The sequence below is a fragment of the Lissotriton helveticus genome, chromosome 9 (genome assembly GCF_964261635.1).
Source record: "Lissotriton helveticus chromosome 9, aLisHel1.1, whole genome shotgun sequence".
Taxonomy (NCBI): domain Eukaryota; kingdom Metazoa; phylum Chordata; class Amphibia; order Caudata; family Salamandridae; genus Lissotriton; species Lissotriton helveticus.
In genome coordinates, this window is record NC_136070.1 from 869,950,069 (window position 1) to 869,972,479 (window position 22,411).

The 22,411-nt window shown below is 43.9% G+C and overlaps 1 protein-coding gene across 1 annotated transcript in view; it reads left to right on the forward strand.

Annotated features, from left to right (window-relative positions):
• Positions 1-22,411, forward strand: part of LOC144781934 (WD repeat-containing protein 62-like) — a 636,677-nt gene that overhangs the window by 486,757 nt on the left and 127,509 nt on the right. Inside the window, exons 26-27 of the mRNA XM_078661021.1 lie at positions 11,491-11,611; positions 19,622-19,733. Coding sequence (XP_078517147.1) covers positions 11,491-11,611; positions 19,622-19,733 — 233 coding nt within the window. The remainder of the gene's footprint in view (positions 1-11,490; positions 11,612-19,621; positions 19,734-22,411) is intronic.

Consider the following 22,411-nt stretch of genomic DNA (forward strand, 5'->3'; position numbering starts at 1 on the left):
GTTACAGATATATATCTTTTTTTGAACGTTAATTTCTCAAAATCCACTGGAGCACATATATTGAGACCTAGCAAAGGCACATCGGGCTACCAGTCCCTAATATTTTACCAAGTTTCGTGCAAATCCATTCAGCCGTTCGATTATTATTATTATTTTATTTTTTTGCCCCGCGGGGCCCTTTTAAAACCTCCACATCAAACCTAGGGGGTCAGCGAGGATCTACTATGCCCCCTTATGGTCATTTGCCCCTTCGCTTTGGCCTCCTCTTGTCTCTCGATCCTACCGAGAGACAAGATGGCGGCCGCTACGGACTGTTTGGAATGTTTACAGACGCCGGAGAACCAATCAGCTTCGCTTCACAAAGCTCCGTTGCGCGAAAAGTACGCGTACTGGAGCGCTGCCCGGTCCGCTGTTACAGATATATATCTTTTTCTAAACGTTAATTTCTCAAAATCCACTGTAGCACATATATTGAGACCTACAAAAGGCACATCGGGCTACCAGTCCCTACAATTTTGCCAAGTTTCGTGCAAATCCATTCAGCCGTTCGGGCTAAAAGTGAGGCCAACCGCCCTATGGAAAACTCAATGTTAAAAACACGTTTTGGGACCCCCCTTTTTTCTCGACCCCCCCTGGACGAACCCCCCTCCCCCCCCAATTTTCAGGGGCTGCTCAGAAACAAAATGTGCCATTTTCCTGAAAATTTCAGCCAATTCCGTCCACAAACGCCAAAGTTATTAGACATAGAATTTTCAAAAATCCCATAGAGAAAAAATCCTAACTATATATACCTACTGGCGACCGCCAGTAGGTAATGTGTATATATATATATATATATATATATATGTGTGTGTGTATGTATATATATGTATGTATATATATATATTCACTGAAAAAACCATAGGTTATAGACCATATATAGTTAGGAATTAGCATTTACAAAACCTTGAAAATTCACTGAAAAAACCATAGGTTATAGACCATATATCGTTAGGAATTAGCATTTAAAAAACCTTATTTTACTCACACAAAACCATTGAAATTCCATATATAGTTAGTTGCACTAACTATATATCGCGCACCCGCAATCCACTGCTGATGATGTCACATATTACATCATTCATGACATGGTCAGTGACATCACTGATGACATCACTGATGACATCTCAAATGACATCACTGATGACATCACTGATGACATCATCCATTGACTGTGTGTTTCTGTAAAGTTTAAATATGTTTTACATATTGAAGAATGAGTAGATGTATAAGTGTCTGGATGAAGGATTTAGGTGCGTGACTGACTGTATGAGTGAGTGATTAAATGTGTCTCACTGAGTGCATGGGTTAGTGACTAAACTGTCTTAATTTGTGCATCATTATGTCTGTTGTTCTGTAAACTGCTGCATGTGTTGATCAGTAGCTATATGAGTAACTATATGGGTTATTGATTGATTGTCCAAGTATTTGTATGGGAGACTGAGTGTGTGTGTGGCTGGCTGGGAGATGTGTGACTCTGTGCAGATCAATGTGTACTTGTATCAATGATTGTATAAGAGAGTAAGTATGTGTTAGTATATGTTTGAAAATGTAAGATAGAAAATGGAAGTGTGATTGATTCTTTACAGGACTGACTAGGTGTGTGAGTAACTCCATGGATGAATGGCAGAGTGTGAGTGTCTGTATAGGTGTATGAGTGCATATGATAGTGTTGTAAAGATGAGTGATTGTATGTATGAATGATTGTATGGGTGAATGAGTAAATGTGTGTGTAGACGTAGGAATCAGTGAGTGCGTATGTAGTAACTAGTATTGGTGTGTCAATGGTTTCAAAAATTATACTCTGTATTTAACACTGGGTGTAACAGAGGTTATATTAAAGTGTGAGGAGATGCATTGTATTGTCACATGAATGATATCATCAGTGATGTGGTCATTGATGTCAAATGAGATGTCATCAGTGATGTCATCAGTGATGTCATTTGAGATGTCATCAGTGATGTCATCAGTGATGTCACTGACCATGTCATGAATGATGTAATATGTGACATCATCAGCAGTGGATTGCGGGTGCGCGATATATAGTTAGTGCAACTAACTATATATGGAATTTCAATGGTTTTGTGTGAGTAAAATAAGGTTTTTTAAATGCTAATTCCTAACGATATATGGTCTATAACCTATGGTTTTTTCAGTGAATTTTCAAGGTTTTGTAAATGCTAATTCCTAACTATATATGGTGTATAACCTATGGTTTTTTCAGTGAATTTCAATGGTTTTTTAATAGCAAATATCATAAGCTGTCGAATGTCAAGTACGTGGTAAGTAAAAACATTTTCGTGTTTATGCACACTGATCTGCTTTGAATGCTGCCCCCCCCCCTCATTTCTATTAGGAGTACTCTCTCTTTGCAGATAGTGAAGGGTAGTTAACGCAGGCCTTTGCCCCCGTTGTAATACGTCGTGCCTGCTTCTCTCTCCATTTGATTGATTGTTCTCTTTGGTTCATTCTCTATTTACAAACAAGCACAGAGTCGCAATACTCTGTTTAGTCTTTGCAGATAGCGAAAAATCGTGTAAAAAAACAAAAGGAATCGAGCAAAATCAGTAGGCCACTAATGGGATCTCTTTTTGACCTCGCTAAAATAGAAACATTAAGAACAACCCCTCATGACAAATACGAAACTAGTGAGATGAACTGAACTCCACACCATGATGGCTGCAATACAGCTCGGCTCCGCCACCACCCCGCCCAAAATAACGATAAAGAGCGGCTGCCATGATTGCTCGCGGAATGGCCACGACGGAGCTACGAAATGGTGGTGCTCTCATGCTAACGCCAGCTTCAGTCTGAAACATCCAGAAACACTGTAGACTACCAATTCGATCAGTTCCGGTAGCGCCCCAATGTAACCCGGTAGAGAAGAACTAGCCCTCCCCTCTTTGACTGATGGTTCTTGTTGCCTGTCCCTTCTGTTGTCATTTAACAGAACTATTTAGCCTGCTGAAAGGGGTTGTGTTCCGACCGCTGGTTGGTGGAGACATTTTGACTATATTCTGGACCTGCGTTGTCGCGTAATGCGTCATATGACGCGCCGCGTTAGCGCATCCGGAAGTCATCCGGGGCGCGACGCGCAGCGCGTAACGTAAGCATAACAGGTCATGTGACTTGTTAATAAAACTTTTCATTGGTTCATTTTACTTTTCTTATTTTAATGATGAAAAGGCTTGGTCATATGACCTAAAAATTACGCTTTTTATTACTTCCGAACATTATTTTTTCTTAAATATATGTTATAATGTTCCAGGCTAATGTACTTTCCCGGAAAATTTACAACTGTCCTGCAAGTAAAATATATTCTTTTTTCGAGAAAAAGGGCATTTCTTCGTCCCATGACGGAGCCGTTGAGCAAAAGAGGGTCGACCTGCTGTCTTAGTCGCCGATACGCCTGAATATGAGATTCTTATCGATCACTTTATGTTGCAGGAGTAGAAAACACAACAGCCCTTGACCATTTATCTTTACTGCGTTCCTGCGTATTATACCTTTTACCCTTCATGTAATTGGTCTGCTTTATTTCACTTGCCTTTTAATGATTCTAAAACAGTGACTATTATTAAAAACTTTACCAATGTATATACTACTACCATGTTTTCTTTTAAAAACCTTTATTGTGAAAATTTCATTATACAAATACGAGCCTATAACCACGTGGGCCGGCCACGGAGCAAACTGTAATCGTATATGATGAGTAGACATTTACACTGTAGAGGAACGTAACGGGCGGGCCATTAGGTTGCAAGAACTAAGGTGTCTAACAGTTGCGGAATCGGTGGACGTACATTTTATAATTAAAATACGACAGGGCCAGTTACAATAAAATTATCTAGATATACATTTGCGGGCAAGTACCATGCGCGACGTTAATTCGAACTTTCAATAGTACAGTAATCAATAACACATCAGAACTTAATATCAATAGGGATGTCGAAATACTCAATCAATTCTCGTCCCCGCCCGCCATGTGCTTCAAAACTGCATACGTATCTCGTGATTTCAAGGTTCTGCAACCAGTACACAACAAGGAGTTACGAGTCCCATTTATTCCGGCGCCATTTTGGGCGAGGACGGGCAGGTCCAGGATATAGTCAAAATGTCTGTACCAACCATCGACTATGATGATGTTCATATGCTGTATTTATAGAGTAACACTCATCTGTCCACATGAAATTAATTTGCCACAATCTAAACATGTCATTTTAATCTTTCCAAAGTTCTTCTAAATATTTGGGACCGTTTCCCTTGCCTCTGATGCTGTCAGTGCCACTTCTTTGATGAATGTACTGGCAGGTCGGGGGTTCTCCTCCAAATCTCTCTTTTATGCAGCACTATAATTAATTGGTGCCACCTCTCCATATGACGATGCATGGTATAGTTACCATAACTATATTTTTTTCCGGTTCCTCTGGAGAGTACATCGTGGCAGATGAAGCGTATAACGTACCGGGCATTTACCTTTTTTTGCATGTAGAGGAAAGGAAAAAAAAATCGAGCGTCCGAGTTCTAAGGTGTCCCAGGGCCATTTTAGTGGACCAGGCCCAAATCCAAAGAACAGGCCGCCATTTTGAGAGTCCTGTTGCAGCCGCCTGTCGCTGTAGCATCAAGAGCGGCCAAAACTCAGCTGAATGGCAACTGAAACGGTAAAGGGGCGCCCCACTACAGCAGACGAGCCTCCACCTAGGAAGGCCCGTTCACGCCGCCTCCCCCCCCCCCTTCGGGCACCCCACGCCGTTATTCGGAGCAGTATTGTAGGATGGCCACACCAGTGCAGCAACTTGCTAGACACCACCTCGGTGGTAACCGAATCTCAGCGCCTTGTGGTGTCTTCTATTCAGAAAACATTGTTGTGCTGCCTTCGACCTATTCGCCGCAAGTGCGCACGCAACTCAGCTGCATAGCTTGCTAGACACCACCTCGGTGCTAACCGAATCTCAGCGCCTTGTGGTGTCTTCTATTCCAAAAATATTGTTGCGCTGCCTTTGGCCCCATTCGCACATCGGTCCGCTACTGCCGCCATCTCACAGGCCAACGGGGCGCCCCACGCCGACTTTCAGCATTGTAGGATAGCCACACCAGTGCACCTTACTAGACACCACCTCGGTGCCATCCGGATCTTGGAATCTCAGCGCCTTGTGGTGTCTTCTATTCAGAAAATATTGTTGCGCTGCCTTTGGCCCCATTCGCACATCGGTCCGCTACTGACGCCATCTCACAGGCTAATGGGGCGCCCCACGCCGAGTTTCAGCATTGTAGGATGGCCACACCAGTACAGCAACTTGCTAGACATCACCTCGGTGCCATCCGGATCTTGGCATCTCAGCGCCTTGTGGTGTCTTCTAGTCAGAAAATATTGTTGTGCTGCCTTTGGCCCCATTCGCACATCGGTCCGCTACTGACACCATCTCACAGGCCAACAGGGCGCCCCACGCCGACTTTCACCATTGTAGGATAGCCACACCAGTGCACCTTACTAGACACCACCTCGGTGCCATCCGGATCTTGGAATCTCAGCGCCTTGTGGTGTATTCTATTCAGAAAATATTGTTGCGCTGCCTTTGGCCCCATTCGCACATCGGTCCGCTACTGACGCCATCTCACAGGCTAATGGGGCGCCCCACGCCGAGTTTCAGCATTGTAGGATGGCCACACCAGTACAGCAACTTGCTAGACATCACCTCGGTGCCATCCGGATCTTGGCATCTCAGCGCCTTGTGGTGTCTTCTAGTCAGAAAATATTGTTGCGCTGCCTTTGGCCCCATTCGCACATCGGTCCGCTACTGACACCATCTCACAGGCCAACAGGGCGCCCCACGCCGACTTTTACCATTGTAGGATGGCCACACCAGTGCCACAACTTGCTAGACACCACCTTGGTGCCATCCGGATCTTGGCATCTCAGCGCCTTGTGGTGTCTTCTATTCCGAAAATATTGTTGCGCTGCCTTTGGCCCCATTCGCACATCGGTCCGCTACTGACGCCATCTCACAGGCCAACGGGGCGCCCCACGCCGACTTTCAACATTGTAGGATGGCCACACCAGTGCGGCAACTTACTAGACACCACCTCGGTGCCATCCGGATCTTGGCGCGTTGTGCTGCCTTCGGCCTATTCGCACATCGGTCCGCTACTGACGCGAACTCAGAGGCCAACGGGGCGCCCCACGCCGACTTTCAGCATTGTAGGATGGCCACACCAGTGCTGCAACTTGCTGGACACCACCTCGGTGCCATCCGGATCTTGGCGCGTTGTGCTGCCTTCGGCCTATTCGCACATCGGTCCGCTACTGACGCCGCCTCACGTGCCAACGGATTTTCTACGCTTTTTATACCCTATGCCGCATAACAGGTCATGTGACTTGTTTATAAAACTTTTCATTGGTTCATTTTACTTTTGGTTTCCTAATGATGGAAGGCTTGATCATATGACCTAAAAATAACACTTTTCATTGGATGAAAACTTTTTTTTTTCCCAAACGATGAAAGCCCCACCTTGTTTCTGGATGTTTCACACTGAAGCTGGCGTCACCATGAAAGCACCACCATCTCGTGGCTCCGTCGTGGTCATTCCGCGAGCAATCATGGCAGCCGCTCCCCACCAGAAGCCTGCAGGAGTCGGGGGCCCCCAAAACATTTGTTGAATCCTCAAGGCGGAGGGGACGCTTTCGAGAATGGGGTCCAAGACCTAGCAGACAAGCGTCCGATTTCCAAGGTGTCCCAGGGCCATTTCAGTGGACCAGGCCCAAAAAGAAAAGAGCCTGCCGCCATTTTGAGAGTCCTGTGGCAGCCGCCTATCGCTGCACCGCAAGAGTGGGCGCAACTCAGCTGAATTGCGGCTTTTGACACAGTGGACCAAAAGCGGACGGAATGGCAACTGAAACGGTAAAGGGGCGCCCCACTACAACAGACGAGACTCCACCTGGAGAGGCCCGTTCACGCCGCCTCCCCCCCCCCCCGGGGCGCCCCACGCCGTTCTTCGGAGCAGCATTGTAGGATACCAAAACCAGTGCGGCAACTTACTGGACATCACCTTGGTGCCATCGTTCTGCTGCCTTGGAACTATTCGCACAACAGTTTGCTACTGATGACCCACCCCCCGCGACGCCCCACGCCGGATGCCGAAATCAGTGCGGCACCCAGGCAACATCACCTGGGTGCCGTCCAGAAATCTGGACGTTGTGCTGCGTTGGGACTATTCGCACAGCCGACCGCTACTTCGTTGTTTTTCCCTAAAAATGTTTATATGTTTTTACTGTTTTTGTTTTGTTGTATATATTTATAAGTTATTAAAGTTTTATAATCTTACTACTGTGTTGGAGTGCTATATATTTTTAATGTGACACATAATTGTAAAAACTTTGATGTACAAAGAGTCATCCCTGGAATCTTCCGCTTCAGGCTCGGTCCCCTCCCCAATCACAATACAGGATGGTTTTCAGATAGTAGGAACGCGTGTGCTGTGACGGATCTCATCGAGTGTGGGCCTTGATCTACTATAACTCCTTTGAAGAGGGGTGATTCTTTACAGCTGGGGCCATAAACTACATCTGCAGGGCTAGCTGATAGCCTAGGAACGGCCTGGACAATTGGACACAGAGGAAAAGGAGTGTCAGAGGGTGCGGTAGTGAATAGGGCGAAAGGGAGGTGTCGGGCGGGCACAGGGTGTGATTCTCAGGGAAGAGCAGCGCAGATGGGGGGAGGTTTATTACCCATGCATAAGACAGAGAACGAGGGTGACCAGTGCCTGGGGGAGATGCTTGCGAGGGTGGGGAGCCATGCTAAGGATCGACAGCGTGCAGAGAGTGGGTCTGGTCAAGTCATCTAAAGTGGCTGCCGTGCACAACAAAAGTGTGGCATTTGAAAAAAGGCAAGATGGCGCAGACAATGTTTTTCAACACTTCCTGATTTCCTTCGAATCGAACGTTAACAGACGTTGGGGCATATTACCAAAGTTAAGCGATATTTATCCCTAACGATGCTTAGCAACGAATTTTTTACCGCTAAGCATCGTCAGAAATTATCGCAGATAAACCTTGCTATTATCAAGGTTTATCGCAAATGCCATAAAAACCGACCGCAATGCATTAATATCGCTGAAAACTCACCGATATTCATGCATTACCGAGCTAATGCTCTTAGCCATGTTATCCACCTCCCATTGGATAACATGGCTAAGAACTGCTCAGGGCAGGTGGTAGCTTTTGGAGATATTCGTGCTTAGCGCGAATATCTCCAAAAGTTGGTAATAGGAGATAGCGATGTTAGCGACTGTTTCCAGTCGCTAACATCTTGGCATGCCCACTTTGCATGTCATTAGTGATAAATATCACTGACATGCAAAGTGGGGCCCAAGATGGTCACTATCTCCTACTAGCGGTCGCTAACTGGTGTTAGCAACAGCTAGGTAATACAGAGATAATTTTATCTCCGCGAAGCGGAGCGCTGTTACAGATATATATCTTTTTTTGAACGTTAATTTCTCAAAATCCACTGAAGCACATATATTGAGACCTAGCAAAGGCACATCGAGCTACCAGTCCCTACAATTTTGCCAAGTTTCGTGCAAATCCATTCAGCCGTTCGATTATTATTATTATTTTTTTTTTTTGCCCCGCGGGGCCCTTTTAAAACCTCCACATCAAACCTAGGGGGTCAGGGAGGATCTACTATGCCCCCTTATGGTCATTTGCCCCTTCGCTTTGGCCTTCTCTTGTCTCTCGATCCTACCGAGAGACAAGATGGCGGCCGCTACGGACTGTTTGGAATGTTTACAGACGCCGGAGAACCAATCAGCTTCGCAAAGCTCCGTTACGCGAAAAGTACGCGAAGCGGAGCGCTGTTACAGATATATATCTTTTTTTGAACGTTAATTTCTCAAAATCCACTGGAGCACATATATTGAGACCTAGCAAAGGCACATCGGGCTACCAGTCCCTACAATTTTGCCAAGTTTCGTGCAAATCCATTCAGCCGTTCGATTATTATTATATTATTTTTTTTTGCCCCGCGGGGCCCTTTTAAAACCTCCACATCAAACCTAGAGGGTCAGGGAGGATCTACTATGCCCCCTTATGGTCATTTGCCCCTTCGCTTTGGCCTCCTCTTGTCTCTCGATCCTACCGAGAGACAAGATGGCGGCCGCTACGGACTGTTTGGAATGTTTACAGACGCCGGAGAACCAATCAGCTTCGCTTCACAAAGCTCCGTAACGCGTAAAGTCCGCGAACCGGAGCGCTGCCTGGTCCGCTGTTACAGATATATATCTTTTTTTGAACGTTAATTTCTCAAAATCCACTGGAGCACATATATTGAGACCTAGCAAAGGCACATCGGGCTATCAGTCCCTACAATTTTGCCAAGTTTCGTGCAAATCCATTCAGCCGTTCGGGCTAAAAGTGAGGCCAAAGCCCTATGGAAAACTCAATGTTAAAAACACGTTTTGGGACCCCCCTTTTTTCTCGGGCCCCCCCTTGACGAACCCCCCCCCCCCCCCCCCCCCCCAAATTTTCAGGGGCTGCTCAGAAACAAAATGTTCCATTTTCCTGAAAATTTCAGCCAATTCCGTCCACAAACGCCAAAGTTATTAGACATAGAATTTTCAAAAATCCCATAGAGAAAAAATCCTAACTATATATACCTACTGGCGACCGCCAGTAGGTAATATATACGTCACCACCAACAACTTCCGATTTCAGAAATCTCACGGACACCTTGAATGGATTGCAGATAATTTATTCCACAACTGCACAGCAACGCGTTTCGACTTTCGTCTTGATCACGCTCACGTGCTCAAGACGAAAGTCGAAACGCGTTGCTGTGCAGTTGTGGAATAAATTATCTGCAATCCATTCAAGGTGTCCGTGAGATTTCTGAAATCGGAAGTTGTTGGTGGTGACATTGGAGCAGGGCTGCCCGTGCCCTGGTCACGGACCTCCCTGAAAGACGGCCTCTTTCATTACTGGACTCTGCATCAATAGACCCACCTCTGGGGCGAGCAGGATCTGTAGATTCAAAATATTTATGAATGCGGTCAGGTAAAGGTATGCCCTGTCTAAGATAAACTTGTTAGCTAGTTTGAATCTGGCATTCCTGAAGACCTTGGGCATTCTGTACAGAATATCCGCCCAGGCGTCCTCTGGGATTTGAATCTCCAATTCCCCCTCCCGTTTAATTCTAAGAGTGGTAAGTGGTAATAGGACATCGCCTCTGATAGCCCTGTACAACGCTGTTCGTGCTCTGAAGGTCCCTGTTGCCGTCACCACACCTTGGCATGCTTTGTGTGGTTGCAGCTCTATTAAGCCCGTTCTCCAGTGCCTATGGAAAGCTGTTGTCGCTCCTGTGGTGTATCAAATTCCACTCGGTGCTCCAGTGATACGCTTGACTGCCACTCCTCTACTGGTTTAACAAGTGTACCTGACGGCCGACTGCTGCACCAGTCCTCCCAGCCGTGCATTTCACGTGCTATTGACTCCACCCAGCGCTGCTTTTAGAGTTATGAATGTGTTCCACAGCCGATCTGCTAGTTAAAGGTTTACCTTTCATGAGAAGACTGACTCTTATCCAAGTCTACCAAGCTTTCAGTAGTGTCTTTGACATGCAGCTGTCTCGGCCCCCCTGTCTTAACTGATCTTTCAGAGGCACACAGGACACTTGTCTTACTCGGCCCTGCCCTTAATGGACATTCAGAGATGTGCCTGAAGTTGCCCCAACCCCAGAGGCCTTTCAGCGGTACATCCGGCATGTCTGCCATTACCCCAGTCGGTTGGCTTTTCAGAGACGGTGGACTATTACAAATTCTCCCACTCTCCTAGCTGTCAGTCTACGGTCTATCACTATTTTATCGTTGAACTCTTTTCTGATCCTTAAGTGTGCTTTAGAGTGCCCATTAATTGCCAGATGTTGTCATGTTTGTTTAGTTTAAAGAAAAGCCTATTTCTGAAACATTTCCCAACTCTGAAAACATAAAAGACAGCTGCATAAAACTGAATGGGCCCCCCCAAGTGCTGACTCACCTCAGTGCTGACCAATGAAATGGACACATACCTTAATGCAGGCAAAACTCCATAGATCTCGAACGACCGATGAGTGTTATGAATGAAACTTAAAAGTATATGGTCTATGTTTAGATTAAATGGACTCTGCCCTACAGCTAAAGGTATTTCTGCTGGGCATAAAACGCCGGTCACAAGAGCCAGCCTTTAAACTATTATAGTCTTTATTTGCTTTTTATATATTTTTCTCAATTTGTATGTTAATTTAAGCATAATTAAATTAGGTTACAATATCCGCAGCTTTTTCTTTCTAAGCTAATATTTATATATGGGAATTGTTACAAAACCATGTGTCTGTGTCTTTCAAAATGCGAATAAAGCTGTAAAATTATTTTGTTGGTGTGGATCTTAACTCCTGACAAATTGTTTGTTTTCCTATGTAGAAAAGTTTGATGGCTCATTGAAAGACTTGAAACCTATTGAAGATGACGAAAAAGAGGCGTTCAACAATCCACGGCTTAGTATTTCTGCAAGGTTTCTTTCTGTTTGCCAGGAAAATGGAAGGTGGGTAAATAACATAATATTTTAAAATTGATGCTATTAGGCATTTTCAGACGAAGTCAGTTACACTTTGTTAGAATGTGAACATTTTCAGGCTTTTGATCAAATTGGTAAGGTTGGTTATTCCTAAATTCACTTTAACCTATTCTATTCTGTTAACATTAATACAAGTAAACACGTAATTCATGCATGCGACTATAAAAATACCCAAGATCTCCTTTAGCGTATGTTTTATCTGTGCTCCTACTGTTTGAAACTTAATATGTAGTTTTTGCGCCCGCAAGGCTGATATGGCGCCCCTTGGCAGGGTATGGTGTGTAAAGTAGCCCGCTGGTGGGCCAGCACACTTCATAATTTATTACTTTACTCGGTCTCTTAGTTACCTGATTTGATTTGATTTGATTTGATTTGATTTGAATAAAATTTATAACGCGCAGACAATAACCCGAAGGCATCAAGGCGCCTAACAAAACATATCATTAACATAGGCATGACACCGTTACAGGTAAGCCTGCACAAAGAGATGCGTCTTCAGAGCGCTTCTGAATGCCTGAAGAGTAGGTAGGGATCTTAGTTCCAGTGGAAGTGCATTCCACTCCTTGGGCGCCAAAGTGGAGAAAGCCCTGCCACCCCATTTAGCTCTTCTGACTCGAGGGACTGATAGGAGGAGTCTACTAGAGGAACGCAAGTCCCTGGAGGGCATATAGCGGGACAGGATAGATCCTACACCAGTGGAACTGTTTTTGGAAAGGGCCCTATAAGTCATGCATAGGGTCTTGAAAAGGATACGGTCCTCAACAGGGAGCCGGTGTAGCAATTTTCTGGCCGCTGTGGCCGAGGCACGCTTGGGGAGGTCCAGCACAAACCTGGCAGCAGCGTTCTGGACTACCTGCAAGCGCTGCAATAGACTCTTATTCAGTCCCATATACAGCGCATTGCAGTAGTCCAGCCGGGAACCAATGAGGGCAACTGCAAGCTGTTTTCTTGCCTGCAGAGATAGATAATGCCTGATTCTCCTCAGAATGTGGATGATGCCCCAACAGGTAGAGATAGTTCTACTGACCTGTACGGCAAACTGTCACTGTACGGAGTTTTCGCTAGAGCTCGTATTTGAAGCACATTAGAAATGATTGTTATTAATGAAGTCTCAAGTCATTTGGATAAGTTCTTATTCGTTAAAAAGCATGTTAGTCACATGCAATTGTTAAGACAGACTGGGCTTATACGTGAAAGACATAAGCAAGGGTGATTCGTGAGGCACAATGCTCTTCGTTGTAGACTGTGGTGAAATTAATGAGATGCATTGTAAATAGGGCTCCCGGGTTTATGGTATTTTTTTGTTTGTCATTTTCTTCTGTATTCATCCATATTTCTTTTTTGCTAATTTTTCCTGTATTGATCCATGTTTATGTTGTGTTTTCTGTATAAATAAAGCTGCAATGGGTATTTTTTCCACATTTATTTAACTCATAAATGCATGTTCGCATTTGAATGTCCAAAAGATTTCAGCAGTATACAGTGCAATAACGTTATCTGAAAACCAGAAAATAAATAGTTTTCTGTAATGCATATATCTGTAAAAATCAGTAAAAACGAAAAGCTGGGAACCCTAATTGTAAATCCCTTCCCAGGTGTGAAAACCGTGCTAAAGTCAGACAGTGCAAGAACTGCCTCAGGTGCGAATTTACCTTAAAGTGGCTTAGGTCTTCTGTAAAGACAGCCATAGCTGCCTGCCAGTGCTCATGTAATGACTAACAAGAGTTGGCAATTCCAGTACATCTGGCTTTCAAATAATTAAGTATGATAATGTGACGTAATTCAACCAGATAGCATGGGAATGGATGTGCATTTGTGTGGAAGCAAAGAAATGTAGAATAATATTGGTGTAGGCTAAAAGGTCAGGTGACAGTTGCTCTGTCAAACTAGACCTGAAAATCCATATAGGTTAATAACTGAATAGAGACTTCTAGCCGTAGATTCCGTACCTTGGAATTATCCCCAGGCGTCAAACTGGATCCGGAATTTCTTTTTTTGTGAGCAGTAACCATGTGCACCAGTAGGTGGCGGCGATCAGCTCGGTGTGGCATAATCTGCGCTCAAAGTGATGTGTGTGGTGCCTATTTAGGCGTCATCCCGGCGTACTGATATCTGTTCTTTTCTTTTTGCGCCAGACGGTGCAGAACTGGAGAGACCTATTTCATCAGTCACTTTTTGACTGAGTTTTTAAAATGTTTTGTTGACGTTTTTTGAGAGTTCTTCTCCTGGGGTGGCAGGGATGTCCACTAGGAAGATTGGCTTCAAGCCCTGCAGCTCCTGTCATCGACAGATGTTGGTGACAGACACACACCTTGTTTGCCTCTGGTGCCTAGAGTGCGACCACGACGCAAAGAAGATCTGCATCGCTTGCCGGACCATGCTCCCCTAGGCTTTGAGGGAGTGGTCCCTAAAGTTCCATGCTGCCTGACGAAAAATGCAGCAATAGTCTCGATCCTTATTTAGAGGAAGGTCGCAGGATTGGTTGTGGAGTCCACAATCCTCGTCTCATTCCAAGTTATTGGGCCGCTCTGGTAAGCCCCACAAAAATAAAAGTAAAAAGTTGAAGCGGTCTTTGACTTCACTTTGCTCGTCGGCCGATGGGATGAGGAAGCATTGACTATCAAGGCTTGGCTCCAGAGTTGAGCCAGTGACTAGGTCGGCTCTGCGCTTTCCCGAGTTTCTGGGAGCCAGAACGACTCCTGCTCAACTCCAGAAGGTTTATGAGGCCATGTGCCCCGTATTTGAGCCTACGGGCCCTGTGAGTTTGCGATGGGCCTGACTAGTTCCACAACGGCGGCTCCGGCACCGGTCGGACGCCTTGGATCCACATATGGATCCGGACCGGTCGTAACAACTCGACATTCCGCAACGCCAGACATGATGCCGGAGGCACCCACCCCATTCGGATCCCCGGCTCTGACACGGAGTAGAGGGGTGCCCGAAACGGTCTCCTGTGCTGACTGGAGCTATACCTTCCAGGCCACAGTCTGAGTCCCATTCCTGTGGGCTAGGACTAGGGGAGGAGTGGGCGGGGGTCGCAGGACCTTGAAAAATACCAGCTTTTCGACTCCAACATTGACTGGTGTTAGGACTTGGTCGAAGCTAGTGGACTGGATACTTCTCTAGACCCTAGCATGCTTTCTCCCCCTACCAGGGCTACATAGGAGGGAGTGTCCTTTGCAATGGTGGCGAGAAGGGCAGCCAAGCTCCTGAAACTTAGCCTGCCCTCTGTGGAATAAAGACTAATGCCTTGACATAGTGCTTCTGCCAGAAGTGACCCCCTAAGAACCGCTTTAGCTGAGACTGCCTCTGAGGCTACTGGGCCTCATGGTCCCCTGCATCCTGCTTGTGACACATGTCCACTGATATATGTGGATTTTGCATTGGGGCTTGAAGTTCCAGTGAGCACAGCATCAGGAGAATCTCTCTGACATGATTAAGGAGTATGTGTCCAGAGACAATTTGCAGCGGACACATGTTTAGAAATTGAAGCCTGAGAAGGAGAAACCCCTCTGAGGGTTTAGTCCTGCTCTCTTAACTGCAACATACGCTTCTACTTGTTAACAGCATCACCTAGTATCAAGAGTTGCATTGTTTGTGCCTTTCAATGGTATTTCACCTCTTCTTCAGGCAGACGATGCTGGCCGTGCAGCAGTCGGCTTTGGCTTGCTGCAAGGTTCTGATTGGTGCAGTCTGAGTTTTCCTATTCACAATGAACTGTGGCTGTTCAGTGTATGCTTCATAATCATGTTAACATGAATGCTTTGAAATGCTTATGAGCTGGGCACCATGTCATTGTTAGACCTTCACAATAATTACTCTTAGCGATAACCTATTTTTCTTTCTGCAAGAACACAGTATTCAACATGGTGAACCCCAAGAGTCCTCCTCCCACTTCACTGAAGCTCATCTTATTCCTTGCCAAACCACCTGTTTAACACTTTATCTGCCTACAACATCTTTTTGACCTGCACAACCTGGTATTTTTTTTTCCTGACAGAAGCGTGACTGTCTCGGGGGAGTGATGCCATCTTACTTTGTCGTATTTCCTCTAGACTACTCTGTTTTGCACTGTCATCATGGTGGTGTCATTGGTAGAGGAGTTTGTATGCTTTTTAGAGCATGCATACTGCTCATACATTATTTCAGTCTATCTCTTGTCATGGTCAGGAATGTGTAGGTGTTAACTGTGAATTCTTATCCTATCCCTTGCTGAAACATTGGCACATTGCTTAATCGCTTGGTTCCCAAAGCTGTCCGCTACCCCTCTGTATTGTGCAGCTTGACCAGGTTTCTGACCCCCGCCTCCTTACAGAACATTCTTGGGGCTATTGGAGCTTGGTTTTTCCACCTCCACATGCTCCCACGAATGGTATAGGGTCATGCACTTGATCAGATTTTTAGGAAAAACGCTCCAGTGAGTACATTTGGGTATCATCCAGTATATTTGGGCGATCACTTCTTTCTTTACTTCACATTAAAGGGACCAGCTTGCCACACGTAACCTGTTTCTGCACAAAACCTCACTCCCCTTAATCAAAGAAAACAGGAGCACGTACTCTCCTAAGTGCACTGGAGATTAAAAATGTTAGGTATACACATTTTCACAAACAACATGAAATCCTTTATGGACCAATCACTCGTAAAACCAAGAATCCATTTGTATGAATCTGCTTGATTTACACGGGAGTTCAAAAGCCTGAAACAACAAATGATTGCAAAAGATCTCTGTTTGAATTTCGAATTTTGTGCACTAAGCAGGGCATATAAAAAAAATCTGTTCTTACAACACAAAAAAGCCAATTTGCACCATTTGATTATGACGCAGGGCGGTCAGCACTCTTGTCATTACTTTTTACACTATTCTCTTCGTCTCTCTTGAACGCACTCACCACAATGTCACAGCCTCACCTTCCAGAGTTTTCCCAGCAATATAAGGAATCTAGCCCTAGGAAAAATCTCTACGATTTTAACTAGTTATGATTGGTAAATAACCAGGGACAGTTCTTGTGTCCCCCATGGTGTTTCTGCGACTTATCTTTGCTTCACTCTTATCTCCCAAGATCAGGTTGTTGCCTCTTTACTTGCTGTCAAGCCCACAAGATCCCCAATGGATCCTATGCCTGCTTGGCAGCTTGCATAGTATGCCTTCCTATTTATACCAGCGTTCCGTCGTCTTATTAGACTATCAGTTTTGGGAGAAGTGTCTCAAAGTCTTTCAAAATGTGCCTTGTTAGACCCCCACTAAAGAAGGACATTCTTACCACCACTACATATTTTTCCTGTTCATGTCAAATATCTGAAAAAACACAATTCTGCACTCACAATCTTTCTTGTTCAGATATAATCCTGTCCTTCATTCAGTCTGGGGTCAGGCCTCTTCATGGGAACATTGCTGCACTACTAAGTCTCTGGAATAATGCTCTCCTCTACATCGATTATACTCAGCTTCCCTGCTTATTTTGCTAGATCTGTCTGAGGTTTTTGAACTGTAGAATCATGCAATCCTACTGGATCACTCATCCACTGTTAATACTGCTGATTGAAAAAGAAGAGGTGGCACAGGTGACACAGTATCTGGGTATTACCTCTTGCATGCCAACTTTGGGCAGCTACGCAAAAATGCATTCTGTTCATGAATTGGAAACAAGACCCTGGTATTTTGTTTTAACATTTTCACTAATATTCCTCAGGTTGTTTTATGAGATGCATGAAAATGTAAAACAAACTAATTCCAGTGACTGGAATTAATGGTTTAGAATACATGTGCATTTCACTAACAGAAATCAAACCTATGTCCCTTGTCGCATATGTTCAGCCACTTAACTAGTGCAGCGATCATCCTTAATGCATTTAAGGAAGTGATACTATGAGACAGTGAGTGTCATGCTTTGAGACAAGAGGTGGTAAGCAAACAAATCCATAGAGAGCCAAGCAAGGGGTATGGCTTGACCTAAAAAACTAAAGCACAAGCAGATCCGTTGTGAGATTTGGCATGTAAACTGATGCCTTGTAGACAAATTATATTGTGTTGCATTATAATATTTGTATAGCGTTTACTATAAAAGAGCTCTGAAGGGCTTAGCCACAAGGGTAGTATGCACTGTGAGTGCGTGGTTGGAACTGTGTTGCTTGCTCTGAGCTCATGTGTGAAATGTTTCCTTGTTGTGCGTCCGGACCACAGGTGTGCAGTTATCGTGTTATCTTATTCAGTGGTTAGCGCTGGGATGGATGAAGAAGTGTTAGAGATATACTGAAGTTTTTTTAATGTGAGTTTTGCTGGCAGCTCTGAAGGTCACCTTATTGTGTTGGTAGTTTTATATTTTATGTTCTTGATGCTAGTCTCCTATGCTGGCTCTTTCAGCAACTCGTCTACACTAGATATAGGACTCTCAAGAGGTAACAGTTGTTGATTAAGAATGAAGGTAAGTCTGAGATATATGTTGATCGACTGCTTTACAGTTCTCCTTTACACTGCTACTATGAGAGGTCAATTGAAGAGATTTGCCAAGATGGACTTTGTTATTGTCATCCTTTTTGTCATTATAGGGTGTCAGTTACTATTTGGGAACTGCAGGGTTGACTATGTTAGGGTCCTAAGTTAGCAAATAATTTGTGGCCTGTCTGGTTAGTGTTCATGGTTTTTAACCATGTTGGTGTAGCCTGTATTCATGCTATCACTTTTCAGGAAGCTCCATGGGGCCTTTCATACATGATGCTCCTGTCCTGTTGATGATGAGGGAAGGAGGTAATGAGATAGTAAATGAATTGATATTGTAACATTGAGTATATCATATTGATACTGGGATAACTAACATAAAGACTACATTAAGTGTGTCCCATCTTGTAGTTACAGGTAGAAGGTAGGGTAGACTACGGTTAGAGTTGCATATGTCAGTAAGCAGGTTGTTCGTCAGCTGCAGAGTAGTAGAAAGTACTTACGGTGTTGTTTGGAGTTGCATAGTTATTGCATTTCATCAATATTTCTAGGTCTTTGTGATGTTAGGTGGAGTGTTGCTGCAGCCCTTAGATCCCTTCCCAGATCACAGTACCCTTATTACCCTTGGTACCTTTTACAAGGGGCTTTCCTGTGGCCAGTGGTGTACCAATTTTGGGTACAAAGGTACAGTTTTGGGAAAGAACACAGGCCCTGGAAACCTGATTTGTAGAGACCCAGGGCACATCAAGTCAGGGTGCCTCAGATGTCAAGTAAACAGTGGGGGGTAACCTTGCAAAAAGGTGCCCTTTCCCACAGTGTGTAATGCTTACTATTCTTATTCGAGCTTGTGAATCGATGAAAGACCCAATGCTGGAGAAAAAGAATTGATACTTACCTGTAAATCTTGTTCTTCAGCATTGGTTTCTGTCGAGGCTCACTTCTATCATAAGTACCCTTCACACTTGTGCTATGAAATCTGAGCTATGGTGGGCTCCAGGAGGCATAGGAGCATTCAGCACTTCCTCCACATTGGCTCATGTTAGGTTGGGTCAAATGAGTTGTATGTACTACCAAATAAAGACTCTTCTTGGTGTATGACCATTTTAACACTGTTACTGTGTTTTTTAATTACTTGGGATTCCCAGCCTGACAATGGAGAATGATTCAAGGATGTGAATATATGAAAGGTACTCACTTTGCAGAACTGGAGTTACAGGTAAGTAACTAATTTCATATTATGCAGGAGTGGCACCTATAGATGGCTCCAAGCAGGCACTTCCGGTTGCAGAGCGAGGTCACTGTGGAAACTGCTCGCATAATGAGTCGTCATGCAGGAGCAATTGCAATTGCTGTGAAAAGAAATCTCAATCCAGTCTGGTACCTTGCAAAATTCAAATTGTGAAGAATCAAAAGATGCAGAATGTGCAGTTAGACTGTCCAACAGAAAGAATGTTACTAAATGTGATTAACATTTCATTTACTTACCATTTCAGTGGTTATGTGGTGCTCGACTGATTCTGCTTTGTTTGTATCTGAAGGTTGGCAAGCACCTGTGTTCCAAGACAAATGCAATTGCTGAAGACAGGAGAAGGCCCATTTCAGATTCTAGAAGACAGCAAGATAAATATTAACTCAAGGAAAAGAACTGACGTAAGTTTGCAGCAGAAAGGCTTTGTGTTTTCCTCAATAGATACCTAACTTCCTGAGCCTACAATATACTAGTGAAATCATTGGTGGTTTCATTTACCAGTAAAATGTACTTAAGATGTCAAATCAAGTTTGCAAAGCACTACTGAATAGTATGAACATACGAACGTGCAGGGAAGCCGTAATCACCTGGCTTGAGGCCTCAATCCCTCTAGTATGCAGGGGGGTGAAACTTTTAAATGTGTATTTAAAGGAAATTGTCTGAAACTCCGTGGAGATCGCAATAGACTGTCATAAAGACAAGAACTCCTAAATCTCCATTTTAAACGAAATTTTAAATAATTGATGTATAGTAGTATGTTTTAGATCAATCGTGTAAAAATTCTACTAATGATTTTACATGTTTATATAAGTGTGCACTAGTACTGTTATAAATGTCATTGGTGTAATGGTTTTTGTTTTTAAAAGACCGATCACTCAAATAAATAAATCTTGAAGTTTGGACATACCCTGTTATGAACTTATCTTTCAAGCTTTGAATGAGTTTAATCCGAATAAAGAGATGTAATTTGTGTCATAATGTGAAATTACGTGTTTCAATAGAAAAGGCAGGACAGTTCTACATAACATACATTAATAGCAGTTTTTGAAAATGTGCTACTTCTGTGTTCCTGATTGTTAGATTAAGCCATTGAAGGAAACTGTTCCCCTAGGATTAATTCAGATCTCAGTTAAACCTGTTACAATGACACAGTTGGCAAAAACAGAAGGTTTCTACATATGTAATAAATCACATCACCATGAATTTATCTCGTGATTCAAATCTTATTCTGTATTTAGCATATCTAAGATTGCCCGGAATAGTTTAAATGAAGTAGGTGCACCAAGTGACTGCACAGACCATTTGAAGAAAAGTGACCAAAAGCATATAACACATTTAAGTGTAGACAATATTTACCGTATATACAAAAAATAATAATCTTTATTCGGCCTTATTCACAGCCATAAAAGATACAATAGATTCAAATTTCAAAAGCAAATCCATTAAAACAATATTTCATCACTGTACAAAATCACAGGGGCCCCTACCTATTTCAATAATATTTCAAGTGTCTTGATCTTAATACTGCTCTTACAAAATTTGTAACAACAAACAGTGTGCGAACATTCTGCATATGTTTCAAGTGCAATAAGGGCATGCCTGAATCCCAATTCTTTTAAATATGGTTTAAGATACAATCGCCTAGGATGAGTAAATGGTTTACATAAAAATACAAAATGTAAAATGTCCAGTGGATACCTACTGTAGCAGCCACAGGGTCCTCTATCCTTAACTCGTAAAACAAAGCCTGAAGGAGAGGCCACTAGGTGATGGAACAAATGTAATCTAAAACGAGTAATTAAAAATCTATCATGGGCTCTAGTTAAAATAGTGAGTAGTCTCCATGCCCTGCCCTGATTTGACTAGAGCATATGCTCTTACTATGGGTTTACTGAGCTCCATGCCCTCACCCTCTGCTGTGGCTTTTAAAAAAAAAACAAGTCTTTAATACATTTTTTGTCCTGCCACTTCACTGTCATATTTTGTAAAAATGCCCGATCGTCCCAAGGCCAGGAAAGTTTCCTTGACGTATCTTAGCCAAGGGATTTTAAAAACGCTGTCCAGTGAGAGGCAATCCAAAATTACTGCTCGATTAAAAGATGCCTCCTCATTAGACCAGACATTCACCCAACACAACAAAGGCTTAATTGCAACTAAATCAGAAATATACTTGGTCCCAAGTTCCTCATGTACAGAGTAAGCAGGGTTTCCCTGTGGGACTTTCAAGATCCGTCTTAGACATTTATTTTGTGCCGTCTGTAATTTGTCGGCTACCATGTACCACCAAATCTCACTCCCGTACAGGACCTTGGAGATGCAAAAGGACCGATATAATTTTAAAATCACCCCAGGGGACCGTGTGCCCAATCTATGTGCATAATTTGCAATGGCTCCCAAGGACTTTTTCAAGTCCCTTAGCTTCTCCTTCTTCAGATTGTTCCAACTTAGTTTGGCATCAAATGATACACCAAGGGCTCCATTAGAATGGTGGGCGGTGCCTGTCACCTTGTGGATGCAAATGCACAACGTGCCGTCCCAGCATTGTGGCGGGCGGTGCTTTGAGCACCGCCCGCCACAATGCTGGGAATGGGGGATGCCACCGCCACGGTGGTGGTGGTGGCATCCTAATTGCAGGTCCGCTGCACCTCTTGTGGATGGTCCCGCATGCCGTTACGGCCCGCCATCGTAATGATGCCCTAAAATATGTAAAAGCTGGGACCTTGGCTAGGCTAAAAGATTTTTAATGTACTCCTTCGGGAACCTATCTTCATCACAAATGATTTGGTAAAATTAGGGGACAAATCCAACCGGTTCATAAAAGAAACAAACCCATCTATTAGAACTTGCAGCGCCCTGGGAATATGTGCTATAAGCACAGTGTCATCTGCATACAGCAGAACTGCCACTGACCTACTGCCTATTCTCGGAGTATTGGCTTAGAGGGATATCAGAGCAGATTCTAGTCCATTGATCTATAAAGTAAATAAGAAAGGGTCAAGGATACACCCTTGACGCACCCCTCTAGAACATTTAAAATTAACATTGAGTCCCCCCTCTTGGGTAAATCTAACTGCTGCTG